The sequence below is a fragment of the Elephas maximus genome, chromosome X (genome assembly GCF_024166365.1).
Source record: "Elephas maximus indicus isolate mEleMax1 chromosome X, mEleMax1 primary haplotype, whole genome shotgun sequence".
In the NCBI taxonomy this organism is placed as follows: Eukaryota; Metazoa; Chordata; class Mammalia; order Proboscidea; family Elephantidae; genus Elephas; species Elephas maximus.
This window is the reverse complement of record NC_064846.1, coordinates 144,942,083-144,969,063: the sequence shown is the minus strand read 5'-3', so window position 1 is coordinate 144,969,063 and position 26,981 is coordinate 144,942,083. Positions and strand designations below refer to the sequence as shown.

Sequence of the window (26,981 nt, the reverse complement as noted above, 5' to 3'; positions counted from 1 at the left end):
GGGAGTTTATTATTTTTTCGTCATGACCAGAGAACATAAAACAAGTTATATTATTGGCATTGACATATCTTTACATCCTTCAGTGAAGATGATAGTCAATCTGGCTCCCATTAGGTAAGGAAAGAATATCAAGTGAACATGGAGCAATGATCCACAGGGTTACAAGTAGCCTACTGGAGACACGCGTATTTGTTGGGAGATAATTATAGTACATAATTTGCAAATATCTTCAGCCAAACAGATTACAGCATTATTCACTGTATAATGCAAGGCACTGCAAAAAACCAAACCCATTACCAACCAGTTGATTCCAACTCATAGTAACTCTATAGGACATAGTAGAACTGTCCCATAGGGTTTTCAAGGAGTGGCTGGTGGATTCAAACTGCTGAACTTTTGGGTACCTGCCTGAGCTCTTAACCACGCCATCAGGGCTCCAAAACACACCTTAAATATATGGAAAGACAGTGCACTCTAGTATGGTGTTTCTTAAACACAGTTGTGCAGATAGGAACTGATGAGATGGTAAGGGATGAATGGTTGTTTGATGAAACAGAAAACCGAATACTGTATCTCCTCACCCTAAGAAGACTATCACCCAACTTGTGAAATCCATCGGATACCCACAGAAATAAACTGTTTAGTTCGTTTTGTTCTAATTTTAGTGGAGAAATGAGGGAATGTGTAAGAAGTCAGGGAGTCATAGAATAAAGAAAAGAAGAAACATCTATTCCAAAAGGTCTGGGTTTATGTTAGGACATAATTATATTTTCTTGGCGACCTAAGACCAAATAACTAAAATGTCTAAATTTCCTCGTTTAGTGAATAAGGCAAAATATTTACAATACCTATTTTTCTGCCATGTTCCTGGCAATAAAATAATTCCAAGAAATGTTCAGTTTTCTTTTGTTTTTAATTTAAACAATCAATGCAATTCCTGCCTCTGCCCTCCCCTCCACACACACACTATACACACATTGCTTCATCAATCCTTCTAGGGCCATGCTGGACAAGGTCCTTTGCCATCAGATTGTGGTTGAATTTATTCACTAGAGTTATACTCAGAATGACTCTGAAGCTATTCTCTGCTTTGTGTAGATACAGCCAGAGTTACATAATAATAATAATAATAACAAAAGAATTTTTATTAAGGACATTGACCTTAACAACAACAGAAATTAAACACATCCAAGTAATTATTTCCCATTTAAATATATACTGTGCCCACTAAAACTACTTATTCAATCTTTAGATAATGAAATCTTCCAGGTAGCAGTGTAATTTGTAGTTAAAAATGAATCTTGAACAATGTTATTATCATCTTGTCCAAATTGGTCAATTTCTCTCATCCCCCAACCTGGAGAGGTCTTAGAGAAAAAAACTCTTGTGCTGATTCAATTCTTTATTCAGTACAAGTGTCTGTGGTTCAGACTTAGTGGTGAACTGCCCTGAACACCTGGCCAAAATGACTTGAAGAAAGACTACAATTAATTTAGCACAGGCAATCAGAGATATAACCAAACCAAACCCATGGCCATCTAGTCGATTCCTACTCATAGTGACCCAATAGGTCAGATTTCTTTGACACTAAACTATAAATTACAAATCACTGCTATTAATTCACAATTCTAGAAAATAAACTTTGAACTTTATATTTTACTTTTAAAGGTTTAATCTGCATATTTCATATCTCTATTTTTCTAATATATAATGCTATATTTTCTACTCTCTAAAATTGTTAAGGTCACTTAATTTGTAAAATGGCTACATTTACAATCATCTAAAAATTAAAGTTAATTTAAACTTCCATTTTCTTTTGTTCAATAACACTTAGTAAAAATTATTTATATGTCAAAATGGTAGCAGGCCCCCATTGTCTAAATTAAGAATTTAATTAAACAACTTTTGCTAAAGGAGAACAGAAGCTTTTTTTTTTTTAACCAAATATGTAATTTCTAGTCCTTTGAATCAAGGCCTAGAGCTATTTAAGATGGCTGATTCAAATGCCATTTCTTTATACCCTTTCTGAGATCGATATTTCAATCATTGCATGTCTGAGCTTGGATCTGAATCTCATAAATTTAAAATTAAGTTTTCCCAGGGTCAGAAAATGTCTTGTTACATCATATTACCTAACTTCTGATGCTTTGCAGCTACTATCACAATCCCCTAAACTCCAATCTCGTTAAAAATGCAGCTTCCCTATCACATTTCATTCACATTATCTGTGAAGCAATCTACCTTTATTGTGAACCATTTGCTGTACATGGAATGGTCAAACAAACTTATATTGGGATGCTGGTATATAAATGGTCTTTATCTCTGATCTCCATGTTGCATAGGTGAAGTACATAAAAGCGTTGCTTGGATCATTATAATCACTTCTTGCAACTCTTTTTTATTTGTTTTGTCCTCCAACTTCTTGCTCAGGTACAGTGGTTGTTTGGTTCTTTCGTTAATAGACTGCAATTTCTTTGTGGGGAGTTACCTTTCCCTCATTACAAAAGGCTTGACTAGTAAAAAAGAGGGTTGCAAATCAATGTTCTCTGCTCTCTTCTAGCTAAGGGATGGGTGCGTGACCCAAGCAAGTCAACTGGAGTCTCTCTTCGAGAACTTTAAATCCTGAGCAGAGTTATACAGGACTGAAAAAAGAAAGTATTGCAAATGACTTGAGTAGTTCCTGCTAACCAGGTCCCCAGGCATCCTCAGGTCCTTTTTCTTTTTTTAAGCCTTGTTCCAAAGTCTTCATGATAATTTCAGTACAATCACTGTGTGCCTTATTTAATCAAAGATGGTTTCCTTTGCTTGCATCCAGAGAACCCCAACTAATACACAACTAAACTATAATCAATAATTTTACTTCTTATTTAAAATATTTTAAGGTTGGCCACTGCCTTCAGGACATAATCAAAACTCTTGAGCCTGGCAATGAAGGAATCCTCATTACTCAGTCCCACACACCTCTATTCAACTTCATCATTTTCTTCCTCATCATATATCCCTAACTCTAGCCATATGGAATCACAATTCCTGGAACACACCATGCTGTTTCCCACCTCAGTGAAAAGCACAGCCTGCTTCCTCTGCCTGAATTGTCCTTCCTTGTTTTATCCGTCTGGTTAATTCCAACTCATTCTTCAACATTCGACTTAAGTCTTACATTCTTCAGGAAGATTTTCCTAACACCTATTCTCTTCCCTAGCTTAGTTAGATTTATTCTCCCTGAATTAAGTCCCCAGGGCATCGCTCAAACATGCCCAGGGAAGTAGAAAATATGGTGGTTAACGGTAGGGATTCTGGAACCAGATAGCTCATATTCAGACCCCTTTGGGCAGGTTACTTAACCCCTCTGTGCCTTAGTTCATACCTTATGTATCACTGTTAGCATTAAATAATATATGTGAAGTCAGATCAGTGACTGGCATATCATTAGTGCTAATATACTATCCTGAAATTTATCTCTATCTTAGTGTTATCACTGCTTTTTACTCTTTGTCCTCTTTAATTTTTGCACTCCTTTCTTATTCAACTCTGAATTCCCCAGGAACTTAGTAGTAGCTCAATAAAAGTTTGTTAAAAGAATATGTGAACAAATAGGCATTGATAGCATTTCATAGTTTATACATTTCTCACACCTCAAATATTAAATACAGGATTTTTTATTTTAATACTTTACATATAGGAAATATTCATTTTATCCTATTATAATAAATACCTCCCCTAGCACTGGGTTTTCTTCTAGAATTATCTATCTTCTTGCCACCACATATTTGTTTACTGATAATCCAAGGTCATTTCAATGACCATTTAGTGAATGAAGCTATAAGAGTCAAGAACTGACTATATATTCATAAATTATTTTTTAATATGAGAGAAAAAAGCAAGTGTAGACATTCCCATTATTTGGCAAGAGAAGGCATATTATATATATATATAAATTTTTTTTTTTTTTACATAAAACCAAACCCAACCCCTTGGTGTCTAGTTGATTCTGACTTATAGTGACCCTATAGGACAGAGTAGAACTACAACATAGCATTTCCAAGGAGCGGCTGGTGGATTTGAACTGGTGACCTTTTGATTGGCAGCCAAGCGCTTCACCACTGTGCCACCAGGGCTTCATATATATGTCATTATCTGAATTTTACAACTAGATAAACACAGACTCAAGGAGGTTGAAAAAACTACCTGAGCACACACAGCTGCAGCAGTGGAGCCAAACTTTGAACCAGACAATACGACTCTAAAGCCTTTGCTTTAAACAGTTTAACATACTGTCTTCTTTGGTAAGTAAAAGTTCTGGAAGAACTGTTATACCTCAATGTAAGATTGTGAAATAATGTACCTCATTTCTGTAAGTATCAGCACATGGTAATTCTAAAATGCTCAGTATGGTGTCTGACATAGAAAAGACATATACATATGCGTCACTAAATGATAACTACAGTTTCAGTAATTACTGGCAGGCAGTATAGATATAAGAAGACAGGCTTAGGAATCGAACACACTGGCATTTGAATCCTCATTCTGCTACTTACTAGAAGTGTGACATCTATGCCCCTCAGTCGCTTTTCCTGAAAAATGTGGCTACTAATAACTGTTATAAAGCAGTAGTAGAACACACACACACACACACACACACACACACATACATATAAGAACAAAAAATATATATATACGTATATATGTGTGTGTGTGTGTGTGTGTGTGTATATATATGGGAGCCCTGGTGGTACAACAGTTAAGTGCTTGGCTGCTAATTGAAGGCTGGCGGTTTGAACCCACTCAGCAGCTCTGCAGGACAAAGACCTAGAGATCTGCTCCCATAAAGATTATAGTCAAGAAAATCCTATGGAGAAGTTCTATTCCATCACATGGGATTGCTATGAGTCGGAATCAATGGCACCCAACAACAACATATGATTATATGTAATATTTACATTTGTATGTATGAGTCAGAATTGACTCCATGGCAGTGGGTTTTTTACGCACACACATATCCATCACTATATGGTGTATGTGTATTCTGTGCTTCCCGTACCCAGAAGAGGAACCCAAGACCCAGAGAATGATGTGACCACATCAAGTTATTTGAAAATAATGAAGGACACTGAACCCAGGTCTTCTGACTGCAAGTTGATGGTATTTTAGAAGCAGGTTGTTTACTGTCAAATTATTATTTCTACTGATGTGCTGAAGTTAATTTGAAAAAAAAATTGCCCTTACTCTGTTTGCCTTGTTTTTTTTTTTTCAAAAGGTAGTTCTGTAATACCTATATACCTTCAATACAATTTCCTATTTCTTTAGGAAAAACTTGAAAGCTTTTAAAAGTAAAATAACTATAGTGTATAAACCTTTCAAAACTACTTTTCTTGTTCATTCAGAAATATAAAAGATATATAGTATATTTGTTCTAGCTAGGTAATCTACATTTATATCAATGTATTCTTATGTTTCTAGCTGATGTCAAACTTTTGCAAAATGGATTCCAACGAGATTGAGAAATGCAAGCTTTGTATTAAAAAGCATGTTTATTTGAATATGCCATTGCATAAATGCCAGCATTAAGATCCAGGGTATTTTTAAAAATTTATTGTGTTTTGTACTTCTCTCTTTTTTATTTTTAACTAACTTTCAATTATCCTTATCATTGGAGGCAGAAAATTGGCACAGACCACTTAGAAGACTGGATAATAACCAACTCCCAGATTATTATATTTAATTCTATAATATGTTATGGCTGCATAGCGCCAAAACAAACAGTTTAAATACAAACAACTTAATTGAGCTACTCATTTGGTATTAAATAGATCTTTTAAATACCAGTTTTTTAGTGAATTTAATTAAGACAACTATACTTGTAAGGTTTATAATTTTTCCTTTTTCAATTTATGGCTGTTTTAGATAATTGCATTAATTTGTATCCTCAATCACACTTAGGCTGAATAGAGAGAGTAGTGTGTTTGCTGATAGAAAAAAGCTGCCTAAAAACTGGTGGGAAATAGGTTAGGAGGGTGAAAGGATCTGTGGAAAAACTTTACTTTTAAAGAACAGTCTCTGTCAGCTTTTATCTTGTTTTTCCCCCATACCTTCTGCTTGATGATCATCTCGTTGATGTCTTCAAGATCACCCACCATCACTCTCTGCGATTTTATAACTCGATCAAGCAGAGAAAGCCAGTCAGTAAGTTCTGTCCAAGCCCGGTTGAAATCCGCCAGAGCAGGTACCTCCAACAGCAGGGAAGATGGCATTTCTACTTTGGAGATAGTAGTTTCCTTGGTAACCACAGGTTGCGTCACCAGAGTAACAGTCTGACTTGGAGCTAATTTTTTTTTTTTTTGCAAAAAGGAAAAAAAGAAAATAAAAATTAGAAACACAAGCTAAGGAGCCAACTTCAATAACAATAAATCAACTTTAATTGAAAGGCAACAATTGGAGCCAAAATATTGTTTATGACAGTATATGATTTTTCTAACAATGTAGTTACTTTGAATAGTAATACATGACACGAAAATTCAGACTCAAAATTTTCGTTAATATACATTTAACAATCTTTCAAAATGATTTTGCTTATTTTTATGTCCAAAAAAATTAAATCTCATAGTCCTTCTCAATAACAATTACATAGATTGTGGAATCAGTAAAGGGAACAAAAGTAATCAGGCCTTGCCAGGTGAATAAGTGTTACCTTTTTTTTTTCATTCAAGGAAAAAAAAAAAAGAAGCAAAGGAAAAGACTGGATAAGCTCTTATTTCTGACTTATGATTTCCTTGAATAGAAAGTAAATTAATTTGGAGGTGGACCCCAGGGAAATCAAAGCCAACGAAATGTTCTTGTCTTAGTTGTGTATTTTATATTGGGAGCAGCATATCATATTTTTTCTTTTCTTTCCAAGTGGTAATAAAGTGGCTAGCAGTGAAGAAAAACCAAGCTACATTATTTTCGGAAGATGAGAACTAATAAAGTTATTCTATTTGGACATGGCACATTGTTTCAAGGTCATTAGGAAATATTAAATGAATATTAATAGTACTAAACACAGGATGGAAGATATTGCATGGTGATTGCTAAGATTTGAAGGCTAGGAATACAAATGCCTGGGAGAGAATCCCCCTCTTTGCCTTGGTTAAGTTACTCAACCTCTTTAAACTTCAGTTTTTCTCCTCAATAAAGGACGCATAGTAATAGGGTAAGTGTCATGGGGGCAGGTGTGTCGATTAAATGACTAATACAAGACATGTACATAGAACAATGTCAGAAACAACGTCATCATTATCATCATGATCCTCCTCCTCTCCCTCCCCCTCCTAATCATACTAGCACAGTGCCTGATACTAGTAGGTAATCAATAATGTCAGGTAATTTTTTTAATGCATATTGGGTAAATAATAGGAAACCCTGGTGGCGTAGTGATTAGATGCTATGGCTGCTAACCAAAAGGTCGGCAGGTGCTCCTTGGAAACTCTATGAGGCAGTTCAACTCTGTCCTATATGGTGGCTATGAGTCGGAATCACCTCGACGACAACGGGTTTGGCTTGGTGTTTTTGGTAAATAATAAACACAGTGATGAACAAAAATGGTAAGAGCTTGAGGAAAAGGGCAAGAAACATGTGAAATATTTGCAGAAAACACATTCAAATGTCTGTGAGTGGCTCTATAGTTATCGAAGTGGGCTGAAATTCCTCTTGTGAATGGGTCCTAAAAACTAACAAACAGCTGGGTTACTGGAGGTGAGTGGAGGGGGAGAAGGAATGCCTAATCTAGTTTATAAGCAATGGCCTTAGAAGCCTAATATATCCAGGAGATCAGTGACAAACAAGTAATTGACTATGTAGTTCAAAGCTTTCCAGGAAAACTGCAAAAGACATCTCAATGGAAAACCCTAGAGGCATGGGCAACAATGTAACGGGTTCTAGGAGCAGAAGGAAAATGTGCCATGTTGGATTTCCATTCTGAGGTGGTCATAAATTATTTTTCATGGTTGTATTACTCTTTATACTTTTAGGGTTGTCGTCTTATGAGAGAAGATGTCGAGGGAGATGGCAGAATGTCTCTCTTTTCTCAAGCTTTCAAGAGACAATAAGAGGGAGACAACAGAGGGAAGAGGTCCCTAGAGATGGAAGAAATCGCTTCAAGAAGGCAGAAAGGGGGAAAAAAGTATGAGGTGTTCCATAGAATCAAAACTAACACCAAGAAGTAATGACTGAGGAGCTAAAGAATAAATTTTGTTGCTTGAAACAATTTCACTAGTCTGAGACTCTTTTCAAAAAGAATGAAACATGATCTGAAGCAGAAATAGCATCTTGTGGTCCACAGTCCAGTAGGAGAAAGCATGGGAGTCAACAAGATCCAGAAATCTTAAAAGGGATTCTAGGAGATGAGCAGAATCCCTGGGGAGCATGCATGGGTAGGGAAGAAAAGAGAGCTAAATTAAAATATCACTGCAGGAGCTAACTGCAGGAAGCCTGGCTGACTGGAAAACATGGACAACTTGCTCTCAAATAGATACACAGTAGTTTGGGAGGACTTCAAGGTTAGGGGAAGTGTCAGAAAACACTTGTTTTTTACCTTTACTTATTGAAAATTTGGCTTGCAAAAAGCAGCAGGAGTATTTTATCTTTTCCTTCTGAACTTGCTTCTGACTAAAAAAAAGGAGTGTTTAATGAAATGGAAATGATCATGCCATCTTAAAATTCATAATAGTGAAGGATAAGAATGCAGGGACTTATCAGACTTCAATGAGAAAACCACTAGCATTTTCTAGAAAGCACATTTGGGGGTGGGGGGAAGTCTATGGAAAAGAAAGACACAACACCAGGGCCAGAGACTCAAAAAGGAAGAATGATTCGAGATAAAATATATGTGCAAACACATTGGTGCAATACAATCACAAAATCCTCTAATGAGGAGAAAAGAAAAAGTAGCACCAAAAAAAAAAGGATAGTTGAAGCAGATTCAGAAGAAGGCTGAGCAGTTGAGCAATGCAGCATTATCTCATTTATAGACAGATTCATTTCTGAACTCCTCTACTCCAGCATTTACCATCTGAGAACATCTCTCCATGGGTGGGAAAGGGAGGAGAAACTGTGTCCTTCTTGCTCACTGCTCTATTCCCTATGCCTTGCAGAGGCTCTGGAATATAGTAGGTGCTAAACTGATGCCCAATGAACACATGAATAAAACTAAAAAAAAATCATCTGCACAGTAAGCTTTTTAGTAAATGTAGAGTCCTTCAACCCATGGCAAGTGCTAAAAGATAACACCAATCTGTAGAAATGGTTTCGGGAAGGCTAGAACACAAAACATGCCTGGGTTTTTGCTATTTAGGTCATTTTAGCTATTGTTAGACCAGGAAAATAACGGAAGGAGAGCCACTGCTTGAGGCAGACAGTGGTTTAGCTGTTATGTAATGATGTCTTTTGGCAGTTATGTAATCTTCCATTTTGCGATATAATGGAATCACCTCCACGATGTGATCTGATGCAATAAGCCAATCAGTTGTAAGGGAGGGTTTCCTTGGGGGGTGTGGCTTGTATCCAATATATATGGGTGTCCTGACAAAGCTTTCTGGCTTTTGCTCACTCTGGATCCTTCATCTGCCTCATCGTCATCTGACCTCTGGTTCTTGAGACTTGAGCCAGCAGCCTCCCATCTGACCTGCTGTTCTTGGGTTCATCAGCCTCTGCAGCTGTGTGAGTCTGGAGAAGCCTCCAGCCTGACTCCTGACCCATGGACTTGGGATTTCCCAGCCTTTACATCCACGTGAACCATTTCCTTGAGATGAATCTCCCCCCCCCCATATATATACACACTTCACCTGTTTTGCTTGTCTAGAGAACCCAGCCTAAAACATTTGGTACTGAGAGTGTTTCTAGAGAAACAAAAACGTAAGGATGAGTTTTCTAAATTGATTCTCAAGTCTGGTTAGACTTAAAGATGTTGATGACTCGCTTCCAGTACTAAAGAGGACACTGCTAATACATGGCATGAGGTGGCAATAGAAATATGAAAATATCACCACCAATAGATCAGGTATTGGTGAGAGGTGATGTTCTGGGTGATCAAATGTTTGATACTTTTCTACAATTTGTCAGAATGAGAAGCATAAGAAAGCTGGTTGGTTAGTCCTAGTTTTGCTAGACAAAGTGGTGAAAGACAGAGATGAGCTTAGGGCTTCAGAGTCACAGCTCAAGCACTGCATAATGACTTCAAAATTGCTACTTGTGTCCTTGAAAGAAAGAAAGCTTCATTCCTGGTAGTAACAGAGCTGGTATTGCTGAAAATCAAACCCAGAGTCTTAAGGTAAGAGTGGCTGAATTATAATGCCAAGTGAATTCTCAACCTGAAATGGTGTCTAAAGTTAAACTGAGGGCATTGAATTGGAAGAAATGAGTTCTGGAAAATTAACATGGGGACATATGGGGAGATAATCAAGAAGCTGGGGACACTGAGCCCCTAAATTCCATTGAATCACTCCTGCAAACAGAATCAGCCCTCTCACTATCATCTGAAGAGATTACTCCATCTTTGTCAGCTAAGCCACCCTCTCCAGTAAAACTAATAGCCCCTCCACCCCCATCTGATGAGATTAACCCAGCTGTGTCTGAAAAGCCTTTGTCTGAGATATTGCCTGGGATGTTGCCTGGGGTAGATGCCTTGCAAGACATTGCTGAATGTTCTCAGAACGCATCCACACCACCCATTTTTGCTTCTAGACCTATAACTAGACTTAAGATCCAGCAAGCCCCAAAAGGTGAAGAACAAAATGTGACCCAGGAGGAGGTATGCTATACTCCAAAAGAACTGTTTCACTTCTCTAATATGTACAAACAGAAACTTGGGGAATATGTGTGGGAATAGTTACTAAGGGTGTGGGATAATGGTGCAAGGAACATAAAGTTGAATCAGTCTAAGTTTATTGATATGCACCCAGTAAACATAGGTTCTGCATTCAGTGTTTCAGCTCAAGAGGTTAGGAAAGGATCTAACAGTTTATTTTGTTGGTTCACTGAAGCATGGATTTACACAGTGGCCTATGCTAAATCAAGTTGAAGTGCCAGTTGGTATACTGTAGAAGAAAGTATCCAAAGGCTTAGAGAAATTGGCTAGAGTGGATTTGTCAGGTTAGACCCACAAACCCACACATGGATTGCCCAGAGGACACACCATTTACCACAATGATGAGGAACAAATTTGTGAAGGAAGCTCCGGCATCCTTAAAGACTGCTGTGATTGCTATCATATGTAAGTGAGGTTTTTTTGACCATGGGAGCTGCCCTAACAGAATTAAGACACCAAACAGAGCCCTGGTGGCACAGTGGTTAAGAGCTTGGCTGCTAACCAAAAGGTTGGCAGTTGGAATCCACCAGATGCTCCTTGAAAACCCTATGGGGGCAGTTCTACTCTGTCCTATAGGGTCATTATGAATTGGAATAGACTTGATAGAAACAGGTTTTATTACTATTTTTAACTGCAGTGGGGCCGATTGGACACCATGGTGGTAGGGGCCAAGTGGTGGCACTCAAACAACAAAGACAAGGTGGGTGTAATCAACAGTGGAGTCAAAGCAGTAATCAGAATAGTCTGGTTCACATGGATTTATGGCATAGGCTACTTAGTCATGGTGTCCCTTGGAGTGAAATAGACAGGAAATCTACTTGATCTGTCCAGTCAGAAGACTTCTAGGTCAATGGAACAGCAGTCTAACTCAAATAGCCAGAATAATCACAACCCCTCAATCAATTCCCAGATGTGATCCAAGTTTACAGACTTATAACCCCTTGAATGAAGGAGAGGCCTGTTCTCCTTGAGGAAGGAGTCCACTACACTGCAAAAAACTTATACTGTTAATGTTACTCCCAGCCTTCTCCAATGGTATCTATGGCGTTTTATGAGAGTGACTGTTCACTGGGGAAAAGGAAATAATCAGACTTTTTGGGGGTTACTGGACAATGGCTCTGAACTGACACTAATTCCAGGAGACCCAAAACATCACTGTGGCCCACCAGTCAGAGTGGGGGCGTATGAAGGTCAGGTTGTTAATGAAGTTTTAGCTCAGGTTCATCTCACACTGGGTCTAGCGGCCCCCAGAGCCTATCCTATAGTGATTTTTCCAGTTCCAGAATGCATAATTGGAATAATATACTTAGTAACTGGCAGAACCCCCACATTGGATTCCTGACAAGTGGAGTAAGGGCTATTATGGTAGGAAAAGCAAGTGGAAGCCATTAGGACTGCCCCTACCTAGCAAAATAGTAAACCAAAAGTAAGACTGCATTCCTGGAGGGATTTCAGAGATTACTACCACCATCAAGGACTTGACGGATACAGGGGTGGTGATTCCCGCCACATCCCCATTCAACTCGTCTATTTGGCCTGTGCAAAAAACACATAGTTCTTGGAGAATGACAGTGGATTACTGTAAATGTAACTAGGTGGTAGCTCCAACTGCATCTGCTATTCCAGATGTGGTTTCATTGCTTGACTAAATTAATATATCTCCTGGTACCTGGTATGCAGCTATTGATCTGGCCAATTCATTTTTCTTGATCCAATTTTGAAGGAATATCAGAAGCTGTTTGCCTTCAGCTAGGAAGGCCAACAATACAACTACACTGTCCTACCTCAGGGGTATATCAATTCTCCAGCCCTACGTCATAATCTAGTTCACAGAGACCTCAATCACCTTTCCCTTCCACAAGACATCACACTGGTCCATTACATTGATGACAGTATGCTGATTTGACCTAGTAAGAAAGAAGTATCAATGACTCTGAACTTATTGGTAAAACATTTGTGTGCTAGAGGGTGGGAAATCAATCCAACAAAAATTCAGGTGCCTCCCACCTCAGGGAAATTTGTAGTGTGGGTTATGTCTAGATATTCCTTCTATAGTGAAGGATAAGTTACTGATTTTGGCACCAACCATAACTAAAAAGGAGGGACAACACCTGATGAGCCTCTTTGGATTTTGGAGACATCGTATCCCTCATTTAGGTGTGCTACTCTGGCCTGTTTATCAAGTGACTAGAAAAGCTGCTAGTTTTGAGTGGAGCCCAGAACAAGAGAAGGCTCTGCAACAGGTCCAGGCTGCTGTGCACGCCACTCTCCCAATTGGGCCACATGATCCAGCTGATCCAATGGTGTTGGAAGTGTCAGTGGCAGATAGAGATGCTGTTTGGAGTCTTTGGCAGGCAGGTATCGGTGAATCACACCACAGGCCTTCAGGATTTTGGAGCAAAGCCCTACCATCCTCTGCAGATAAGTACTCTCCTTTTGAGAAATAGCTTTTGACATGTTACTGGGGCTTAGTAGAGATTGAATGCTTAACCAAGGCCACCAAGTAACTGCATGGCCTGAGCTGCCCATCATGAACTGGGTGTTGTCTGACTCAGAGCCATAGAGTCGGGCATGCACAGCAGCACTCCATCATTAAATGGAAGTGGTATTTACAAGATTGGGCCAGAGCAGGACCGGAAGACACAAGTAATTTGCATGAGGAAGTGTCCCAAATGCCCATGGTCTCCATTCCTGCCACATTACCTGCCCTTTCCCAGTCTGCACCTATGGTCTCATGGGGAATTCCTTATGATGAATTGACTGAGGAAAAGAACTTGTGCCTGGTTTATAGGTGGTTCTGTGCAATGTGCAGGCATCACTCAAAAGTGGGCAGCAACTAATCACCAACCTCATATGGAAGGGAAAGAAGCCTCGGATAAGCAAAGCATTACTGAAAAAGAAGAAGAAAGTGGGAGGCCTCACTCTACCTGATTTCAGAACCCATTATACAGCCACAGTAGTCAAAACAGCCTGGTACTGGTACAACAACAGGCATATAGACCAGTGGAACAGAATTGAGAACCCAGATATAAATCCATCCACATATGAGCAGCCGATATTTGAAAAAGGCCCAGTGTCAGTTAATTGGGGAAAAGATAGTCTTTTTAACAAATGGTGCTGGCATAACTGGATATCCATCTGCAAAAAAATGAAACAGGACCCATACCTCACACCATGCACAAAAACTAACTCCAAGTGCATCAAAGACCTAAACATAAAGACTAAAACGATAAAGATCATGGAAGAAAAAATAGGGACAACCCTAGGAGCCCTAATACAAGGCATAAACACAATACAAAACATTACCAAAAATGACGAAGAGAAACCAGATAACTGGGAGCTCCTAAAAATCAAACACCTATGCTCATCTAAAGACTTCACCAAAAGAGTAAAAAGACCACCTACAGACTGGGAAAGAATTTTCAGCTATGACATCTCTGACCAGCACCTGATCTCTAAAATCTATATGATTCTGTCAAAACTCAACCACAAAAAGACAAACAACCCAATCAAAAAGTGGGCAAAGGATATGAACACGCACTTCACAAAAGAAGATATTCAGGCAGCTAACAGACACATGAGAAAATGCTCTCGATCATTAGCCATTAGAGAAATGCAAATTAAAACTACGATGAGATTCCATCTCACTCCAACAAGGCTGGCATTAATCCAAAAAACACAAAATAATAAATGTTGGAGAGGCTGCGGAGAGATTGGAACTCTTACACACTGCTGGTGGGAATGTAAAATGGTACAACCACTTTGGAAATCTATCTGGCGTTATCTTAAACAGTTAGAAATAGAACTACCATACAACCCAGAAATCCCACTCCTCGGAATATACCCTAGAGAAATAAGAGTCTTCACACAAACAGATATATGCACACCCATGTTTATTGCAGCTCTGTTTACAATAGCAAAAAGCTGGAAGCAACCAAGGTGTCCATCAACGGATGAATGCTTAAATAAATTGTGGTATATTCACACAATGGAATACTACGCATCGATAAAGAACAGTGACGAATCTGTGAAACATTTCATAACATGGAGGAACCTGGAAGGCATTATGCTGAGCGAAATTAGTCAGAGGCAAAAGGACAAATATTGTATAAGACCACTATTATAAGATCTTGAGAAATAGTATAAACTGAGAAGAACACATACTTTTGTGGTTATGAGGGGGGGAGGGAGGGAGGGTGGGAGAGGGTTTTTTACTGATTAATTAGTAGATAAGAACTGCTTTAGGTGAAGGGAAGGACAATACTCAATACATGGAAGGTCAGCTCAACTGGACTGGACCAAAAGCAAAGAAGTTTCCGGGATAAAATGAATGCTTCAAAGGTCAGCGGAGCAATTCTGGGGGTTTGGGGACCATGGTTTAAGGGGACTTCTAAGTCAATTGGCAAAATAATTCTATTATGAAAACATTCTGCATCCCACTTTGAAATGTGGCATCTGGGGTCTTAAATGCTAACAAGCGGGCATCTAAGATGCAGCAATTGGTCTCAACCCACCTGGAGCAAAGGAAAATGAAGAACACCAAGGTCACACGATAATTAAGAGCCCAAGAGACAGAAAGGGCCACATGAACCAGAGACCTACATCATCCTGAGACCAGAAGAACTAGTTGGTGCCTGGCCACAATCGATGACTGCCCTGACAGGGAGCACAACAGAGAACCCCTGAGGGAGCAGGAGATCAGTGGGATGCAGACCGCAAATTCTCACAAAAAGACCATACTTCATGGTCTGACTGAGACTAGAGGAATCCCGGCAGTCATGGTCCCCAGACCTTCTGTTGGCCCAGGACAGGAACCATTCCCGAAGACAACTCATCAGATATGAAAGGGACTGGACAGTGGGTAGGAGAGAGATGCTGATGAAGAGTGAGCTAATTATATCAGGTGGACACTTGAGACTGTGTTGGCATCTCCTGTCTGGAGGGGGGATGGGAGGATAGAGAGAGTTGGAAGCTGGCAAAATTGTCACGAAAGGAGAGACTGGAAGGGCTGACTCATTAGGGGGAGAGCAAGTGGGAGTACGGAGTAAGGTGTATATAAACTTATATGTGACAGTCTGACTTGATTTGTAAACGTTCACTTGAAGCTCAATAAAAGTTAATAAAAAAAAAAAGGGTTACAATTGTAACCTAAGTAGGGTGTCAAAACCCCATCAGTACACAAATAGGCTTGAATGCCAAAGGTAACAGTATGTGCATAACTGGACTTAGAAAATCTCATTATAACAGGGATAAAGTGTAACCTAAGGGAAAAACTTACGGGATGCATCATTTTTAGGAAAGGAACCAGGTTGCAAAAAACTGAAGCTTTAGTGTTCAGTTAAATTTACATGAAGGTTCATAAAGTTCCTGTTAACACAGCAGGCAAGAGCCTTAGAATAAGAAGAAAGGGGGCAGGGGCTTCCTTTCAGTACGCACACTCTAGTCCTGGCAGGTAGACACAGGCCTCCTGCCCTGATGTCAAGTGTGTAACCTCAGCTGTGGTAGGAGGCTGCAGATGGCAATTCTATTTCCCTTGGTTGGGTGAGTAGATTTGCACGTAGTTTTGGGATGAAGAAATGAAATGCTGAAGCAATGAACCTAACCTATGATATGAACACTTTGTATTAGGTTTAAAAAATAAAGATAACATTGATAAGGTGAAAAAAAAAAGTGGGCAGTGTCAGCACTGTAGCCCCTTTCTGGGACCTCCCTGAAGGAAAGTAGAGAATGGAAATCCTCCCAGTGGGTAGAACTTCAAGCAGTGCACATGGTTGTCCACTTTGCTTAGAAGGAGGAATGGCCAGATGTACGATTGTATATTGATTCATGGGCTGTGGCCAATGGTTTGGCTGGATGGTCAGGAACTTTGGAAGAATACAATTGGAAAATTGGTGACAAGGAGGTATGGGGAAGAGGCATGTGGATAGACCTCTCTGACTGGGCCAAAGAAGTGAAGGTATTTGTATCTTACATGAATGCTCACCAAAGAGTGACCTTGATAGCTGAGGATTTTAACAATCGAGTGGATAGGATGATGCATTCTGCAGAAACCAGTCATCCTCTTTCCCCTGCCACTCCCGTCATTGCCCAATGGACTCATGAACAAAGTGGCCATGGTGGCAGAGATGGAGGTTATGCATGGGCTCAGCAACATGGAATTCCACTCACCAAGGTCAGCTTAACTACAGTCACTGCTGAGTGCCCAATCTTCCAGCAGCAGAGACCAACACTGAGTTCCTGATATGGCACCATTTCTTGAGGTGATCAACCAGCAACCTGGTGGCAAGTTGATTACATTGAACTGCTTTCATCATGGAAAGGGCAGCATTTTGTTCTTGCTGGAATAGAATTTACTCTGGATACAGATTTGCCTTCCCTGTATGCAATTCTTCTGACAAAACTACCATCCCTGGACTCACCATGCTTTATTCACCATCATGGTATCCCAAGGGACTCACTTCACAGCAAATGACGTGTGGCAATGGGCCCATGCTCATGGAGTTCACTGGTCTTACCATGTTCCCCATCGTCTTGAAGAAGCTGGCTTGATAAAATGATGCAATGGTCTTCTAAAGACACAATTAAGGCGCCAGCTAGGTGGTAATACTTTGCAGGTTTGGGGCAATGTTCTCTAAGAAGCTGTATGTGCTCTAAACCAGCATCCGATATATGGTGCTGTTTCTCTTATAGCCAGGATTCACAGTTCCAGGAAACAAGGGGTAGAAATGGGAGTGGTACCAATCACTATTACCCCTAGTGACCCGCTCACAAAATTTTTGCTTCCTGTTCCTGAAACCCTGTGCTTTGTGGGTCTAGAAATCTTAGGTCCAAAGGGAGGAATGCTCCCACCTGGAGACACAATATGGATTCCACTGAACTAGAAGTTAAGAATGTCACCCAGTCACTTTGGGCTCCTCATGCCTCTGGATCAACAGGCAAAGAAGGGAGTTACCATATTGGCTGGTGTGATTGATCCTGACTACCAAGGGGAAATCAGACTTTTGTTACATAATGGGTGTAAAGAACAGTATGTCTGAAATACAGGCGTCTCTTAGTACTACCATGCCCTGTGATTAAAGTCAATGGAAAAGTACAGCAACCCAATTCTGATATGACTACTAATGGCCCAGACCCTTCAGGGATGAAGGTTTGGGTCACCCCACCATGCAAAGAACCACTATCAGCCAAGGTACTTGCTGAGGGCAAAGGGAATATGAAATGGGTTGTGGAAGAAGATAGATCTAAATACCAGTTACTACTATGTGGCCAGTTGCAGAAATGAGGACTATAATTGTAATGAGTGCTTCTTCCTTGTATGTGTACATCAAATATTTTTGTTTGCTTATAAAATATAAGATGTAAAGGGGACTAGTGCATTTTTGGTTGTACACTTGTTAGTTGTATCATGTTAGGCCTGAGTATGACTTTGTAATTGTCTTTATTTAGAGATTGTGTATGGTTTAAGGATATGTGTACAGGTGCCAAGTTGACAAGGGTTGCACTGTGACAGTTAAGGTTGTGTATCAACTTGGCTAGGCCATGATTCTCGGTGGTTTGGCAGTTATGTAATGATGTAGTTTGGCAGATATGTAATGATGTAGCTATCCTCCATTTTATGATATAATGTAATCATCTCCATGATGTTATCTGATATGATTAGCCTATCAGTTGTAAGGGGAGTTTCCTCAGGAGTCTGGCCTTTGTCCCGTATGTATGGTTGTTCTGGCAAAGCTCTCTGGCTTTTACTCTCTTTGGATCCTGCATCTGGCTTGTCATCCTCTGATCTCCGGTTCTTGGGACTTGAGACAGCGGCCTCCCATATTGTCTCCCAATCTTGGATTCATCAGCCTCTGCAGCCCATCAGTCAGCAGCCTGCCATCTGACCTACCGATCTTGGGTTCATCAGTCTCTGCAGCTATGTGAGTCAGGGGAAGCCTCTAGCCTGATGGTTAACCCACAGACTTGGGAGTTGCCAAACTCTACAACTGTGCGATCCATTTCCTTGAGATAAATCTCTCGCTCTGTATATGTATATTCCCTTCACTGGTTTTGCTTCTCTAGAGAACCTAGCCTAAGACAGGGTCCTGATGGAAAATAATCCTTCTGGTGTCCATCCCTATTAACCATCCCTCCAGCAAAGATGCTGGAGTATTTTCTCCTCAATCACTTCTTGACAGGGTCACCTGTATTACAATTAAACCATTTTTATACTTAACATTTAATTAAAAATTAAATACATAAACACACACACATATAATTTTTACTAGAAAGATTTGCCTCTAGGACTACCCATGTATATGTATTTTCTTGGTTTTCTATTTTAGTAATATTTCTATTTAAATAATATTGGAAATAATTATATGTATATATCATTATTTACAGATAGTCTGACTACTGAGAATTGTAGCAGAATGCCTCTCTCACGCATTCATTAGAAAATGAAAATGACTTCACCAAGCATTGTGTTTCTTTTACCATAATTAAGTAGACAGAAAATCAGGCTGAAAATATTTGAAAGGAATTGAGTTTGGCAGACTAGAATAGTAGCATGAATTACAGTAGGTGTAATATACTATTGCAAACCACAGCTTTGCTCTGTGTATTTTGTAAATTAAAAGGTGTTGGCTTTAGAAGGGAACTCTTATTTTTTGAAGAACATTTGTCTAGTCTAGAAATTTAATTGGTTTCAGGGGTACATGATTAGACAGACTAACAGCTTTACTTAGAGCTTTAAAGGAGCTACTAAATCTTTTTAGAAAACACACAGAGACAATGTGTTTTGCATACATACTTCCTTTGAAGAATTCATGCATGGTTTTTCTGTGATTCACAGGTCTCCTTTGGTTGATAAAAATCAAGAAGCACATATTCTATTTCTGGCTTTGTTGTATTAATATGGGTAACTTTTTTGTTTGTTTCACTTTATACATTGGAAAAATCAGCCAACTCACTAAATGATAAATTATTGGACACACACTAACAATTACATGAGGACACATCTAAAGAGTGTCTTTAAATATTCCCTTCCTACTCATTATTCCACATCAATAGATGACAACAATAGTATATGTGGTAAAATCGCATTACTGTTAAATATGGTGGGTTATTAGAAAGATTGTTTAGCTACTTCCATCTCACCAATAGAAAAAGTAACTGTACTTCATGTAATCAATGTTGGGGGATATTTTTCTTCTTGAATATTTGAAAGGATAACATGTAGTTTAATGCAATAAGTAAGAGTTAGGGAGTATTGTTAACAAAATTAGAAATCATGTATGTACTCCAAGAAAGGACAATCTATCGTGTGTAGGCAAGGAAGAACCGCACCTCTTTCCTGTAAATATTTGTACTCTGTAGGTACAAGTTGGAAAACTTAGAAACAAATACTATGAACAAATAAGCACTAATGTTTGTCTACCTACTTTCTCTTCACTCAAAAGAGGAAATAAAATATATGGCTCATCTCTCATCAATCATTCACATTTCAGCATAATGAGGACCCATGCTATACATGTGCAAGACCTAGAGAAGTGGAACTCAAAGATCCATGATAACCAGTTTTATTTTTGGATTTTAGAACAAGAAAAATGTTACATGTGGGAGCTCCTAAAAATCAAACACCTATGCTCATCCAAAGGCTTAACGAAAAGAGTAAAAAGATTACCTACAGACTGAGAAAAAGTTTTTAGCTATGACATTTCTGATCAGCACCTGATCTCTAAAATCTACACGACATTGCAAAAACTCAACTACAAAAAGACAAATAACGCAATTAAAAAATGGGAATAAGATATGAACAGGCACTTCACTAAAGAAGACATTCAAGTAGCTAACAGATACATGAGAAAATGCTCACGATCATTAGCCATTAGAGAAATGCAAATCAAAAGTACAATGAGAGTCCATCTCACTCCAACAAGGCTGGCATTAATCCAAAAAACACAAAACAATAAATGTTGGAGAGGTTGTGGAGAGACTGGAACACTCATATATTGCTGGTGGGAACCTAAAATGGTACAACCACTTTGGAAATCGATTTGGTGCTTCCTTAAAAAGCTAGAAATAGAACTACCATACGATCCAGCAATCCCACTCCTTGGAATATATCCTAGAGAAATAAAAGCCTTCACAAGAACAGATATATGCACACCTATGTGTATTGCAGCACTATTTACAATAGCAAAAACATGGAAGCAACCAAGGTGCCCATCAATGGATGAATGGATAAATTATGGTATATTCACACAATGGAATACTATGCATCGATAAAGAACAGTGAGAAATCTGTGAAACATTTCATAATATGGAGGAACCTAGAAGGCATTATGCTAAGTGAAATCAGTCAGTTGCAAAAGGACAAATATTTTATAAGACCACTATTCTAAGAACTCAAGAAATTGTTTAAATAGAGAAGAATATATTCTTTGATGGTTATGGGGGGGGAGGGAGGGAGGGAGGGAGGGAGGGAGGAGGTATTCACTAATTAGATAGTAGATAAGAACTACTTTAGGTGAAGGGAAAGACAACACACAGTACAGGAGAGGTCAGCATAACTGGACTAAACCAAAAGCAAAGAAGTTTCCTAAATAAACTGAATCCTTCGAAGGCCAGCGTAGCACGGGCAGGTGTTTGGGGACCATGGTTTCAGAGGACATCTAAGTCAATTGGCATAATAAAATCTATTAAGATAACATTCTGCATCCCACTTTGAAGAGTGGCGTCTGGGGTCTTAAAAGCTAGCAAGCAGCCATCTAAGATGCATCAATTGGTCTCAACCCACCTGGATCAAAGCAGAATGAACACCAAGGACACAAGGCGATTATGAGGCCAAGAGACAGAAAGGGCCACATGAACCAGAGACTACATCATCCTGAGACCAGAAAAACTAGATGGTGCCCGGCTGCAACCGATGACTGCCCTGACAGGGAACACAACAGAGAACCCCTGAGGGAGCAGGAGAGCAGTGGGATGCAGACCCCAAATTCTCATAAGACCAGACTTAATGGTGTGACTGAGACTAGAAGGACCCTGGTGGTCATGGTCCCCAGACCTTCTGTTAGCTCAAGACAGGAGCCATTCCTGAAGCTAACTCTTCAGATGGGGATTGGACTGGACAATGGGATGGAAAATGATGCTGGTGGGGAATGAGCTTCTTGGATCAAGTAGACACATGAGACTATGTTGGCATCTCCTATCTGAAGGGGAGATGAGAGGGAACAGGGGGTCAAAAGCTGGTGGAATGGACATGAAGAGAGTGGAGGGAACAACTGTGCTGTCTCATGACGGGAAGAGCAATTAGGAGTACAGCAAGGTGTATATAAATTTTTGTGTGAGAGACTGACTTGATTCGTAAACTTTCACTTAAAGCAAAATAAATTTTTTTTTAGAAGTGTTACATGTGGAAGCCACGGACTTTAAAAGCTAACTGACACTACTTCCTCAATTTTTAATTGATTTTTCCCTCAAAAAAAAATTTGCTGCTACTTGGAAGAGATATTACCACCACCACTACCATTACCATCACCATTTATTCAGGGTTTCCTGGGTTCCAGGCAATAGGAACCCTGTTAATAAACCTTATTTTATTTAATCTTTACCAACCAGTCTTCAGTGTAGGTATTATCATCCCCATTTTACTGAAAAGTGAAGTAAATTGCTCAGGATATCACATTAAATAGTGATAAGGCCAGGACAGTATGTTTAACCACTATACATATTTTTAAAAATTATCTGATCATCAGATATCTTTCTACATCTCCCACTCAAAATGTAAAAATTATTAATCACTCAAACACATTGGACTTCAAGGGCTATAGCTTACAAGATTTGGGTCCCACGAAATGCGTTTGTAGGGAGGAGGTCACATTGAACTAGCATAGAAACATGGATTAAACAATAAAGTACACCTGGCTTCCTCATACAAGTTAAATATTCTGCTAGAGGAACATCTCCAACGTGACTTCATGCAGACATGCATCCTTTCTTCATGAATTTGAGAGCAGATATAAAGTTTGCCTTTTCTTTCTCAGTTTGCATCCTCTTAGCACTTTTCCATAACTCACATGATATGAATTCATTCTGCATGCACTAAGTAGAAGCAGGATTTCTTAATCTCGACATTATCAATGTTTTGGCTCAGATAATCCTTTGTTGTTGGGGGGCTTTCCTGTGCATCTAGGGGTGGATCAACCAGTAAGCAAGGTACACATGGGCTTAATTGTGTTTCCCTACTAATTTGTAGTGCACAATTTCACATGGGCTTCACCACATTGCTGACCTGAAAAACAGGTGAAACTGTGCACCACAGATTAGTAAATAAGCACAAGTAAGTCCGTGCATACCTTGCTTATTAGGTAACCCGTCCCTGTGTGCATCTCTGGCCAGAGCACCCTTCTAGCTGTGACACCCAAAAATGTCTCCACACATTAACAGGTGTCCCCTAGTGGGCAAAAACTGCCTCTGGTTGTGAACCAATGATTTAAAGGGTTTTCAGTCTCTATCACTCTATAAGTATTTGGTTGTTTTTTGTTTGTTTTTAGCATTTGTGCTGGAAATCCGTTATGCCTATCCAAATCTGTGCATTCTTATACCCCAGAAGTATAGATTAAGTGAAATTGTTAAGTGCTACTCCTACCCATCATATTGGGCATACACTGAAGAAACAGTAAACACCCCAAGCTATTGCTCCCAGAGAATACTGAATAACGTTACGAAGGAAATGTCCTGGTGTTAAAAAAAAAAAAAAAAAAAGAGACAGAGAGAGAGACAGCACTTTTGGTGGAGGGTTAATGTTGACAAATCCTTTCCCTTCCCGCATCTACCCCCTTGTAATATTTCATTTCCTTCCATCAAGAGCTGTAGTATATTTCTCTTTTCCTTAAATATGAATTGGCAAGTGACTTGCTTTGGTCAATGGGACATTAGCAAATGTGAAACAAGCAGAGGCTTGAAAAGTACTTGTACACTGGGTTGTGCTTGGAACCCTTCCACCTCTATGTGAACTATGCTAACCTACAGGGTGATGACAGGCACATGGGACTGTCACCTCCATGTCTCAGCCAATGACTACCATCTACCAAACACACAAATGAGGCCATCAACTGCCAGCTGACCACATATATATGAATCAGTCCAGCTGAGCCCAACAAAAGAACCACCCAGATGAACCCAGACAAAAGCAGGCCCAAAGAATTGTGAGTTAAATAATCAATTCTTATTTCAAGCCACATTTGGGGGTAGTTTGTTACACAGTAATAGATAACTAATACAGCATACATTTTTACCAAGTAAATACTGGTATTCCAAAAAGGATTTAAAATGTCTCTCCCATTGCTGCAGTAGTAAAAAATAAAAGAAAATTTAAAAAAGGTGATCCAGCACAAATAACACAGCTGGAAAAGAAATAAATGATCCTCAAGTTAAAATATGAGAATTAAAGGACGAGAAACATTCTATGATGCCTGTAAATCAAGCAGCAAGAATTTTATGGGATATTTGAAGGAAGCAATGTCTTTAGTAGAAATTTACTGTTCGGATACTTAGAACTTTTCATATGAGCACAGTAGAGAACTTAGTAGTAAGAGTCAAGAAGCAGGTATCTCAATGCAGATGACGAGGGAAGAAAAGCCAGATCAAACCGTAATAAAGACCATGCTATTGATGAAGGGTGATTATCAATTCAAAAATTGATATCAGAATAAAATACTTACATGACCATTTGGTTATAACTAACTAGAAAATATCGTATAGTTCTCATTACAGAAAATGGGCAGCTATTCTGCCAAAATTTTTAGCACTTCAAAAAATCCTGAATTAAAGAAGCCATTCTGTTTTTTTTATTGCTTGTTTTTCACAGAGATGTCCCTCCCTGAATATTCAGTGTCAAGATGCTGGAGTGAAGCATGAGCAAAACCAGGTAAGCAGTGCTTTCTACAGAGCTCAGTCTAAATGAGTCTCATACTTGTTTGGATGAGCTACATTTTGGACTCAGGCAGTCAAATACTTAACAACGAGTTTTTACAGTTGTTGTACACTGTGGGATAAGATTCCCTACCATGTGCCAGGCCCTCACAAGCCCTGTCTATGAGATGATAAGTAGAGTCCTTAAGTTTGTGTATACACACACACACACACACACCTTAAGCTCCAACATAACTGAATCAGTATTAAGTAGTTTAACACTATAAAAGGAATTAATAATAATGCCTTATATTTACATAGAACTTTGAATAGTATAAAAATGCCTTTTCTTTTTTGTCATTATCTCAGTGGGTTCCTCGCCACTCCACTCTGATGTGGGCAGGAAGAGCATCATTACTGCCATTTCATAGGAGAGGAAACTAAGATTTGTACACATTGAAACACTTATCCAAGATCAACATTTAGTAAATTAGATGGAAGGTTCTGAGCAATCAGTATTTTGAGAAGAAAAGCTCTGAGGTGAGATTAAAAAGGAATTCATGTACCAGACAAACTGTGAACTTTTTCCTCTCCCTTCAGTGTAGAGGAGATTTAAAAGGTGTTCTTGTATACAGTTCCCTATAAATCAGAGTGGGTCTGATTTATAGGAAAAGGGACCTATTTATTTTCTGTCATACTGTTGTTACCTTTTATCACCCTTACAACCCTTGTCGGATAAGTGGAATATGGCAATCTACATCTATAGTGGATACTGTGGTGCTCCATCAAGATTCCCTCTTGAGAGCCGACGGAGCTAAACCCCAGATATTGGGAATGGATCGCAGCTGCATCTCTCTCTGGGGTTAGCTTTTGGTCAGTGGGGAGATCTCAAAGTCCAGCCCCTTTGCCTCAATTTCAAACAACTCTGAAGGAACAACCCAGCTCCAAATCCCATCCCCCTCCCCCACTAAGATCAGCAAAGTCATTGGTTGCAACTGCATTATGGTCTGCCTCTCCCTCTGCCCAATACTGTCCCCTTCACTTCCTTAAAGATGTATCTACTAAGAGTACTTCCTAATAACCTGTATACAATTTTTTGGCTCAGAGTCTGCTTCCAAGGAATCCAATCCAAGACATAATTCCTTTGGTCTAAACACATACTGGTTTATGTTTCTAATACACAGAAGTAACATCATGTTTTAACCATTGCATCCTGAGATACTATTATTTTAAATGAATTATTTATTGGTATCATATGCATATAATTCAATATTCAGTTGAATGCTCTTGAAACTGACAAAAAGTATGCAGAAGATTGTTAGCATATTTATTGTTTAAAGGCTTATAAAACAGTTTTATACTCCTCGGTTATACTTGAGTTTCAATATATCATCTGAGTTGCTGTTTCTTAAGTGAAATCTGAACACATCCTGTAATTAAAACACCAAAGAGCTTGACAAACCCAAAATGTAAAGTCTTGAATGCTGTCTCTGTAATAACATTGGAAATAAGTTGTTGTCTTGTGTTGGTTTAAAGTGACTGTGGTGGGCTAAACTTGGCTTTTAAAATTCTGGGTCACTAAACACATTATGAACTGCAGGTATGGCAAACAGAGTAACCGAAGTAGTGAAACTAGCTACATCAAAATCAATTTACGTCTTCATTTGACTTTTAGAAAAGTACACCATGCCCATATGTCCAATAACTACCAGCTAGACAACAGAAGCCAAAAGCAAGACTAGAAAACAAGTTATAATTATGTATGCTTGTTACGAGCAGTGAATTAAAAAAAAAAAAGATTATGATGTTTGTTTTTTAAAGTCACGCCCACCAAACCATGTCAAATTCTTTTTGAAAGTTGAAGAGGTAATCATAAATAAAAATATTGTTTCTGTGGTTATAAATCATGCTATTGAAATGGCAATGCTCCCAGGAGCATTAGTGTGACAGTTTTGATACACATACTTCCTATTGCTTCAGTCTCCAATCTCATTGTCTTAATTCTTTTGATGAATAGGTCTAAAATTAAGAGTGTAAAAAGAGTCTAGAAGAGCTGTAGGTTTACAGTTTATGGTTTCTGAAATAAGAACATAGATTGCTTATTTAAAAAAATCCATAAAGCTGTACTTCTTGTAGAGCAGACTCATTGTAAATCTCTTGTTTTGGGTTTCTAGGAAGAGTAAATTTCATCAGATTGGAATTAATGGTAATTCCTTTAAAAAAAATCAGTAAATCATGTTTA

At 39.0% G+C, this 26,981-nt stretch overlaps 1 protein-coding gene across 12 annotated transcripts in view; it reads right to left on the bottom strand.

Moving 5' to 3' along the window:
• Window positions 1–26,981, bottom strand: part of DMD (dystrophin) — a 2,447,064-nt gene that overhangs the window by 717,385 nt on the left and 1,702,698 nt on the right. For all 12 annotated transcript variants that reach the window (XM_049872854.1, XM_049872851.1, XM_049872858.1 and 9 more), the window contains one exon: window positions 6,090–6,322. In XM_049872854.1, the coding sequence (XP_049728811.1) occupies window positions 6,090–6,322 (233 nt within the window). The remainder of the gene's footprint in view (window positions 1–6,089; window positions 6,323–26,981) is intronic.